We start from the raw sequence: 10,241 nt of genomic DNA, 5'->3' as shown, positions 1-10,241 counted from the left end.
AGTGGATCACAAGCTAAATATGAGTCAACAGTGTAACACTGTTGCAAAAAAAATACCCTCCCCTCCCCCCGCATCATTCTGGGATGTATTAGCAGGAGTATTGTAAGGAAAACATGAAAATTCTTCGGCTCTACTTCATTCTGATTAGGCCTCAAATGGAGTATTGTGTCCAGTTCTGGGCACCACATGTCAGGAAAGATGTGGACAAATTGGAGAAAGTCCAGAGAAGAGCAACAAAAATTATTAAAGGTCTAGAAAACATCACCTATGAGGGAAGATTGAAAAAAAATTGGGTTTGTGGTTTGTTTAGTCTGGAGAAGAGAAGACTGAGAGGGGACATGATAACCGTTTTCAAGTACATAAAAAGTTACAAGCAGGAGGGAGAAAAATTGTTCTTCTTAACCCCTGAGGATAGGACAAGAAGCAATGGGCTTAAATTGCAGCAAGGGCAGTTTAGGTTGGATATTAGGAAAAACTTCCTAGCTGTCAGAGTGGTTAAGCGCTGGAATAAATTGCCTAGGGAGGTTGTGGAATCTCCATCATTGGGGAGTTTTAAGAGCAGGTTGAACAAACACCTGTCAGGGATGGTCTAGATAATACTTGGTCCTGCCTTGAGTGCAGGGGCCTGGACTACATGACCTCTCAAGGTCTCTTCCAGTTCTATGATTATGTGATCATCATCATCACTCCCATAACTGCATTGGTCATTGGGGCACCAACATTGATGAGCAATCAACCAATTGTCTCCACCCCGGACGATTGTATGTCGGTGCTCAATTCTCCATGAAGCCCATTCCTGTCCACTCTTTTATGTTGTCACTCTATCTCTTCTTCTTCTCCTCTTCCCTTGTATTGTCCCTTGGAGGATGATCTTGGATAGGCCACATGATCTTGTTACATGGTCATACCAGTTCGGCTTGTGCTTCTTCATGGTTGAGTGAGACATTATATCACATGCCAAATGTTATCATGCAATCATGTTATTATGCATGCCATAGGGTACTGTATAATAATAATAATATGCTGTCTTGTATGCCATATGGTACCACAAGACAGTGATACATTTTCTTATACATCAAAAGGATACCATATAATAGTGATAATACTGTCTCACACACCACAGATAGTACTATACAATAGTGATATGCCTTCTCCCATACTGTAGGTAACATACTATAGCAGGGGTCGGCAATGTTTGGCACGCGGCTCGCCAGGGTAAGCACCCTACCGGGCTGGGCCAGATTATTTACCTGCTGACACGACAGGTTCGGCCGATCGCGGCCCCCACTGGCTGTGGTTCGCCATCCTGGGCCAATGGGGGCGGCGGGAAGCCGCGGCCAGCACATCCCTCGCCCGCGCCGCTTCTCGCTGCCCCCCTTGGCCCGGGACGGCGAACCACGGCGAGTGGGGGCCGCGATTGGCCAAACCTGCCGCGTCAACAGGTAAATAAACTGGCCCAGCCCACAGGGTGCTTACCCTGGCGAGCCGCATGCCAAACGTTGCCGACCCCAGTACCATAGGGATGCAGTATTTCCCATGATGAATGGCATACTGATGTACTATATTGCATGCTGTAAAACACTACATGATAGCAATATGCTATCCCCTATGCCGTATGGTGTCCTATGGTATCTTGTATGCTTTACAGCAGGGGTCGGCAACCTATGGCACGCGCGCCAAAGACAGCACATGAGCCAATTTTTAATGGCATGCTGCTGCCTGCCGGGGTCCCGCTCAGTCCGCTGCCGGGGTTCGGCAGCGGGCTGAGCGGGACCCCGGCAGTCAGCAGCGTGCCATTAAAAATCCTGCCGGACCCAGCCTGCTCTTCTCCACCCCCCGCCTACCGCTCTCTCTGGTGGGGGAAGGGGGAAGAAGCAAGCGTGGTCCTGCCGGTTGCTGCTGTATGGCAGGCTCCGCCGGCAGCCAAGCTTCCCCCTCCCCCGCCTCTTCCCCCAGCGTGCTGCGTCGAGCCCTGCCTCCTCTCCCTCCCGGCCACCGATGGCCCTTGGGAGGGAGGGGAGAAGAGCAGCCCCAGCGCCCTCGCTGTTCAAGACTGGTCTGCCTTAATGACTGGTCTGCCTTCGTAGCCAGGTCCATGTCTTCCGCCTCCAGGCCCTGCAGAGGCTCCTTTATGGTGCAGGTAGTCCGGCATGGAGCACGTTAGCGCACGCCTTCCTCCGCCGCCTCCGAGGGCTCCGATATGACCGGCAGCTCCTTTTTCTTCACCCGAGAGGTCTTCCGTGAGACCTCTCGGAGCTGCCGGTCTTCTACCAGGACCTTCTCCGGACCTGGAAGCTTTTCTCGGCGACCAGGTCCACTGTGGCCACCGAGGGCACGGATCTCCTCGCAGAGCCCCTGCTGCACAATCCCGATCTCCGTGTGCAGGTGGCGGAGTCACCCTCGGTGAGCCGGAGGTTGGTCCTGGCGGAAACCACCAGAGTCGGAGACCTCCTGGACTACACCAGGGGGGACTGGGTGGATCCCCGCGCGCTTGGGCGGCGCATGGGGCTCTCCACCCTCGCGACCCCTCTGTGTGTACTCCAGGAGGTGGGCGCTGCATTGTCTCCTCCTGCTCTCGGCTTCCTGTGGCGGGCCCTGCGGGAGGGCGCTCCCCGCCCACCCCTTACCCCGGGCCCTCCGGATCTTTTTATCGGGCCCCTGTTCCGTGAGCACCCCCGGCTCCCCCGTTCCCATAATCCGAGCCGGCTACACGCTCTGCAGCCGGCCCAGTTTCGAACCGCGCCCAGAGACCACCTGTACACACTCGTGCTCCACACGTTGCATCACCTCACCCTCGTGTCCCGCCCCGACACCAAGTGGAGGGACTATCTGCTACCTGTGGAGGGTGAGGAGCCCCGGTGGGCCAGCCTTTATGCCACCTTAGTTCCAAGCCCGCCGGGGACATTGGCTGGCGGCTCCTTCACGGAGCCGTGAGCACGGGCGTGTACTTGGCATGGTTCACCCCTATTCCTGAGGCCTGCCCATTCTGCAGCGTCAGGGAGACCCTGGCGCATGCCTACCTCGAGTGCGCCAGGCTGCAACCCCTTTTCCGGCTCCTCCAGAACCTCTTGTTGAGGTTCTGGCTGCACTTTTCCGCACACTTGTTCATTTACGCACACCCTATCCGTGGCCCCACTAAGTCGCGGGACCTCCTCGTCAACCTCTTCCTGGCCCTGGCCAAACTTACCATCTATAATACCAGGGAGAGGATGTTGGACGGGGGGGTGCTCTGCGACTGTGGGGCCTACTTCCGTACCTCTTTGGTCTCACGTCTCCGGGCGGAGTTCCACTGGGCAGCGTCCGCTGGCTCCCTTGCCACCTTCGAGGAGCAGTGGCCGCTGTCCGGGGTTCTCTGCTCGGTGTCCCCATCCGGTTCCCTGATTTTGAACCTTTGACCGTCACCTCGTTCCCTGTTTTTTTATTAGTTGTCCCAAGTAATTATTTGGTACTGGGTCCAGTGGTCCCTCCCGCTAGGCTGGGGGAGGGGCCTTTAGTAGTAGGCGGTTGAGCCCGCCCACTTCCCGGTTCACCAATACCGCCCTCGCTGTTCAAACCGGTAAGGAGGCGGAGAAGAGGCAGGGGGAAGGGGGCTAGGAGCGGGGCATATCCCTCCAGCCCCCTGCCATGAGCCGCTCAGGGGGCTGGGAGCAGCCCCTGATCCCAGCCCACCCACCCAGCCCTCTACCCTGACCCCTGCACCCCAGCCCCCTGTATGTGCCCCCACAACCCCATCCCTGACTCCTGCACTCTCCACACATACCCAGCCTCCCACACCACATGCCCTGACTCCTGCACCCCCTCACATGCCCCCAGCCCCGACTCCTGCACTCCCCACACCCCCCTTCCCTGACTCCTGCACTCCCCACGCATACCCAGTCCCCCCCATGCCCTGACTCCTGCACTCTCCCCGCATACCCAGCCCCCCCCCCACACCCCATGCCTTGACTCTTGCACCCCCCACCCTGAGCACCAGGTTGGCAGTGGGTTGAGCAGGCCGGCGGCTTAAGATCAGCATTTTAATGTAATTTTAAATGAAGCTTCTTAAATATTTTGAAAACCTTGTTTACTTTACATACAACAGTAGTTTACAGAGTAGCATACTTCTTATCAAACTGTCTGTACTGGGCTATCTTGATTATCACTTCAAAAGTTTTTTTCTCTTAATTGGCCTCTCAGAGTTGGTAAGACAACTCCCACCTTTTCATGCTCTCTATATGTGTATTTATATCTCCTCAATATATGTTCCATTCTATGCATCCGAAGAAGTGGGCTGTAGCCCACAAAAGCTTATGCTCAAATAAATTTGTTAGTCTCTAAGGTGCCACAAGTACTCCTGGTCTTTTAACAGTAGTTTAGTTATATTATACATAGACTTATAGAGAGAGATGTTCTAAAAAATGTTAAATGTATTACCGGCACGTGAAACCTTAAATTAAAGTGAATAAATGAAGACTCGGCACACTTCTGAAAGGTTGCCGACCCCTGCTTTACAGGATTGTGCAACTGCATTAAGCTGCTAGCTGTACATTAGTTATACACTATAGCCCCACTTCTCTCTCCAGACAGCCCAGCTTCCTCTCCACCACCCTTAGCTCTTTCATTGAAGAATTTGCGAGTCACGTGAAAGGAGCCTGCTGGAGCTGGGCCTGGCCGGTGATGTCACATCCTCCCGTGGGCCAATGGCAGGGTCTGTTTATGTTGGGCCTAGTTTCATATTCATAAGCGAAGGCCTGTGGGGGCATTGGCTTTGCTGCGGATGGTTGCCGTCGCTGGAGGATTCAGCAGCAGCTGTGATCGAGGCTGCTGTTCTCTCCGCGGGAGGAGGGAAGGACCCGGCGCTTGGTGGCACGTTCGCTCTCAGCAGGAAGCAGCTCTGACTCCGTGTCCGTTCGTTCAGCGCCCAGAGGAGTGAACGGGCAGAGAGCAGAGCGGAAGCGCCCATCACCTCCTCCCTCCCTCCCGTCTGCAGCGGACGAGAATGAGAGAGAATGAGCCAGAGAGATACCCTGGTGCATCTGTTTGCTGGAGGGTAGGTGCAGCCACTAATTATTACTCTGGCCTCACCTCGTGCCCCACTGGCGTGTGCATGTGCAAACCCTTTGCAAGTGATCACGCAGGGGAGAGGTCTGAAGGAAATGGGGCCTGTCAAGGAATAGAAGGAGGTCGGGGAGGTAGAGGGGAAAGCAATTCGCTAGCGTTTCTCAGAGAGATCCCTTTTGTGCGAGATGTTTCCCCATTCCTGGGTGTCAGCGAGGCCTGTACATGCAAAGCAGCACCTCTCCTCGCTCCTCCTCATTGCTGCAGCCACCAGGGAAATGGCTTCCAGATCTGCAGTCTGGTGCAGCCGCTGCTGTTGTGTGGGGTGGGATTGCTGGCGAGGCAAATCCCCCTTTGCTCTTTGGAGGAGATAAGTGGTTGGGCCTCGACAGCCCTCACTGTGGAGGGCCGAAGAGATTGAAGTGAGTGGGGTAGTGGCAGCAGGGACACTTGTCTGGAGAGTGGATGGGAGGAGGCCAGCCACTGCAGTGTCTGCAGGCTCTAGGGACTAGGGAATGATCTGCTGGGCGGTTGGGTGGGTGTGAGTGTGTGTGTGTGGTAGGGGGGGGTCTCAACTAATTCTCTCCAGGGGGAGGTGGCGTGTGGGAGGGTGGGCAAAGGGTTGAGATGCTTGGGCGGAGAGTGACTTGGTTGGCGTTTGGGGGTGAACGAGCTGGCTGGCGATGCGGAGGGAGGGTTGGGATGGGGACCGTGGACACCTCGGGGACAGCTTGGAGGGAGGGAATGGGGTTTCAGGGCACTGTAGGTGGAAACTGGCGAGCGGGGATGTAAAAGGGTGTCTTGGGGTGGCGGCGGCGTTTCAGGAGGAGGTATCTGGGCTGCATGGCAGCAGGGGCTGTTTGCAGTGGGGAACGCGGCTGTCATGGTGCGAGGTAGCCGGGCACTTTCGGGCAATGTCTTGCAGAGATAGACGAGCAAGCGGGTGTCTGGGCCGAGGATGGCATTGTTTGCGCAGCTACCAGGGTTAAACACTTTCTCCCATCTCCCGCTTTCCTGTAAGGCGGCCCAGTTTATTCTGCAAGCGGGTGGATTCCCCTCTCCTCCCCCCAGCCCTTCCCTGAAATACCCAGCCCCTGCCCGGAGTCCTCCGGCCCTAGCGGCACAAACAGCAACCCTCCCCTTCTGCAACTACTTGTAGTTTCCGCCACGCAAACGTGACCATCTTGGCTACTGCGCCGGACTTGGCTACCGCGTCGTCAGACCGGCGGTCGCGAAGGTGGCTTGAGCCCGCTGCATTTTCCTTTCCCATCTCCACGGCGGTGTGGCTGCCTCAGCTCCGCATCCTGCTCACTACTACCCCTCCCCCGTCGTCGTATGCTGCTCTCTCCGGGACCAGACGCCGAGCCGGGGCCGCATCAGTGCCCACCCCCGCAGAACGAGGATCAGCCCTCAGTCCCTCCATTAGTTCCGCTCCTGGTCGTTCCGGGGAGGAGCTGTCACACAACAGAGACCACCTGGGTCTTTGAGAGCTTCAAAACAGAGACCACTGGGTCTCCTGCCCCTCCACGAAGGGAACCCCCTTTTTTAGCACTCCCGGGGAGGGAAACTCTTCTGCCCTTCCCTGAAAGAGGACCCACCTTTCCCTGCTGGCTGCACGGCTCTGGCTGCAGCCGCAGGGAGCAGTAAGGATGGTGGGGAGGCAGCAAAGGTAGGATCATTCCCCCCCCCCCCCATTACAGCTTGTGATTATCTAGACACAGAAATGCTCTCTCAGCAGCCGCCGCTCCTGCTAGATAACAGCTTCCCTCCCGGAAATCCCTCTCCCACCTATGCTAAGAAATCTCCCCCAGGGAACACCCTACTGCATCCCCTTCTCCACCTCCCCCTTGCCGTGATCCAGCCTTTCCTTTCCCTTCCCGCTTCTGAATGTGGAGGCAGGAGAGGAGGCTGTAGGAGGATCCCCCGCCCCCCCAGTCGCCTGAGTGAACTCCCCTCTCTGCACCGCTTCTCTCTAGCCTCTCCCCTCCCAGTGCTGCGGCGCTGGTCATGTGAACGGGGCCAGCTGGAGCGGGGCGGCAATGTCACGTCCTGCCGGGGGCCAGTGACGGTGTCTGTTGATGTTGGGCCCAGCTGCGTGTTCATAAGTCCAGGTCCCTGGTTTGCTGTGGCTGCAGCCGCGGGAGCAACAACCCCGGCTGCCGTTATCTGTGGCCGGGAGGAGCCGGTGTGGGTTCGCTCTCCACGCGGGACGCAGCCTTCTCTGCCGCCGGACAGCTCCATGGTCAGCAGCAGTGAGCGACCTGACTGAGCACAGGCGCCCATCACCTCCTGTCTGCAGGGGCCAAGCATGAGAGAGGATGAGCCAGAGACACAGCCTGGTGCATCTCTTTGCTGGAGGGTAGGTGGAGCCACTAGTTTTTCTCTCTAGCCCCCCACTCCTTATACTGCCACATGGTATGGGGGCCTGGCAGGGGAGAGAGGTGGGGGTGACTCTCTCTGTTTTTATGTGGTCTCTTAGTGGAAATTGGAGATGTGCCTTGGGGGCGTAGATGGCCTTTGGGGTATTTTATAGTTTGTTTAATGGTATGTTTCTCAGGAGAGGAATGTGTCATGCACACACCTCCCTCTACCCCAAAGGCAGAAGAGATTGGAGAAGTGCTGCATGCAGAAGCATGTATTTGGCTGGCAGCAAGGCCTGTTGGCTGGGATGGTTTTTGAGCTGTTTACTGCATCATTGTATATCCTTGAATAGCAAATGATCTCGTCACTCTTGTTCTGCTGGAGGAGTTGGGTGCCAGGGGGTTGTCTTAATCTTCTCAGGATCTGTAACCTGAGGAACTTCTTTAGATGGCCTGTCCATTGTAGTGTTGTTTGCAGGGTCTTCAGACAGTTCCTAGGGTGGGAAGAGGGACCAGGTGTATAGGTGGAGGGGGAGGAGAGGAGAAGGTTCATCTAGACAGATCTTATAGAAAAGAAGGGCGACTTAACTGGGCTGTGTGTGTGTATGTATGTACATCTGCGTGTATGTGTGTGTACGTACAGCTGTGTGTGTTTGTGTGTACATATGTACAGATGCAAAGGTGGGGGGAGGAGGTGGGAATGGATTCTCAGGGTTAGTCATTTGGGCTTGGTGTTCTGGTACAGCTGGGCGAGGATACCTTAGCTGTGTTCTGTGAAGAATCATGAGGGTGGTCTATCTAGTTGCCCTGGTTTTTGATGATTGGGAGTATGGTCTTGGGGGAGGGCAGGTCTCTCTGATAGGAGATTGCAGTTTCAGGCTGAACCAAACTATAGGATTTGGGTGTGAGTAGACACTCTAGGATCTTAATGAGCAGAATGTGTGTCTGATCCCCAGCACTTTCCTTGTAACAGTGCCTGGGCAGGTACAATTACTTCCAGTTTCTGTCCTCCAGATGTACAAGTGGAAGGAGAGAAGTAATGCAGCAGCAGGGCCCAGGACAGTGCCTCCTGGGTTTCAGCTCCTTGTAAATCTTCAGAAAAACGAGAGAGAGAGTCCCTGCTGCCTCTAACATTTTGAACCCTCATCTCAGCACCCTGACTTGACAGCTCTACAAAAGGAAGGCCAAGGGAGTGAGAGAAGCTTGCTTGAGAGTAAACACAAGGTTCAGGTCTGTAAACTGAATCAAGTCCAGATGCAGATTATTAATCTCTGCAGCTAATGAATTTTCCTGCCCTTGATAAGAGGTCTGATCTGTAAACTTTCTGGTCTGGCTACCAGGCCCTTCAAATGAGTCAAAGGCTATGTTGTGCAGAAGGTGCTGAGACCCCTTATATTACCTTTTCACTGGGTGCTAGCCACAGATTTATTTCTAATCCTGTCTCAGCAAAACCAAAAGTATATATTCATTCATTTAGCAGTGTGAAAGTTATTTAGGGTAACTGAAAAACCCCTATGTCACTTTAGTTTATAGCATGAAGAGTGATCTTTCCTTGAATGATTCCTTTATTTTAGATTTTGCTGAAGAATATAGAAGAGCACTTTAAAATATTATTTTATATCAGGACAGTTACCATATCTAATGCTCTACTCAAATCGTGTGTGGTGGGAATAATATGGGAAGGTAGGAAAACAGGATTTTATTCATCTTATTGGGGTGAATGTAATGCTTATGAAATGTTCCAGATATGGGACCAAAATAGAAAACTTCAACATCACTTCCTTTAGGGGTGAGGGGGACTAGCTTTAGGGGTGAGGGGGCAGTTCTGTCTTCATTTCTATTTAATTGTTGGCCTCTGTATTGAGACTACCGCTGAAGAAGTCGGTTGTAGTGACTTAATGGTGCAGACACATCTTCTTAGAACTGAATTGTGATCACTAGCTCCTTTCATAACAGGCACCAAACAAATATCTGATTGTAACAGCTCATGGCTACTACCAGGTTGGTCTGGATTTTAAATTAAAGAACTAGAGTTGAAAGGATCCACATTCTATTTCTGATTGCCTTCCTCTCCCCACCCTCACCCCCATGTACATGCCCCATACTCACATAGCTCCCTTTATAGCAGGCTTGATTGATTTTTGTAGCATACTGAACTTTGAAAAATTATGTAACAACTACAACCTGTTTACTGTTTTTAAATATTAAAGCCATTTTACTTTGTCAGTTTCATTTTATGAAAAATAAGCAAGTAAAGATGATGGTAACTATTATCGGTGTTTTATGACATCCAACTTAAAATAGAAATAATATTCAGCTATCTAAAAATAATAAACAATTAGGTACCTCTTCTTACATGGGATTAGGTCCATTGAAATACCCTGGGTATATTGAAGTAACACAAACTTTTTCCTAGTAAACATTCAAGTTTTACTACATATTTCTTCTGGAGTAATTGGACCGCCAGTACATTTCTGCTCCCTCAATAGCTTTATGAAAGTGTCACTATTGTTATGTGAAATTTTTATTACTAGTGTCCCAGCAAAATTTACCTTTTAGACGACTATAGCTTCCAAAGATGAGAATCTTTCAAAAATATATCAAAATATGGTAGAAGTCACTTTTGGAGCTAGAAAGTCAATAGTGCAGGGAAACATCAAATAAGCATTGGCTCATTTTGATGTGTAGAAGACAGATGAGTAGGAGATTCAAAGGTGTTATTAAAACAAGAACTTTGCATTTTGTTCATTTGGTAACAGAGAACTTTGCAAATCATTTTTCTGCTATTGGAACATCTGGTCTTAAAAAAGAAAACTTGCAAGGAAGTATTGTTTTAAATAGCAA

The 10,241-nt window shown here is 52.4% G+C and overlaps 1 protein-coding gene across 3 annotated transcripts in view; it reads left to right on the top strand.

Moving 5' to 3' along the window:
* Positions 1 to 4,650: 4,650 nt before the first annotated feature.
* SLC25A36 (solute carrier family 25 member 36) overlaps positions 4,651 to 10,241 on the top strand; it is a 61,045-nt gene continuing 55,454 nt past the window's right edge. The window contains exon 1 of one of the 3 annotated variants that reach the window (XM_054039042.1): positions 4,651 to 5,029. In XM_054039042.1, coding sequence (XP_053895017.1) covers positions 4,989 to 5,029 — 41 coding nt within the window. In that variant the 5' untranslated portion in view covers positions 4,651 to 4,988. Of the gene's footprint in view, positions 5,030 to 5,215; positions 5,460 to 6,819; positions 7,397 to 10,241 lie in introns of those variants that run through there. The other 2 variants (XM_054039041.1, XM_054039043.1) reach the window with 2 other exon arrangements.

The sequence above is a fragment of the Malaclemys terrapin genome, chromosome 9, assembly GCF_027887155.1.
Source record: "Malaclemys terrapin pileata isolate rMalTer1 chromosome 9, rMalTer1.hap1, whole genome shotgun sequence".
NCBI classification, from domain to species: Eukaryota; Metazoa; Chordata; order Testudines; family Emydidae; genus Malaclemys; species Malaclemys terrapin.
Note: the sequence above shows the minus strand (reverse complement) of the source record. Positions and strands in the feature narration are given on the sequence as shown.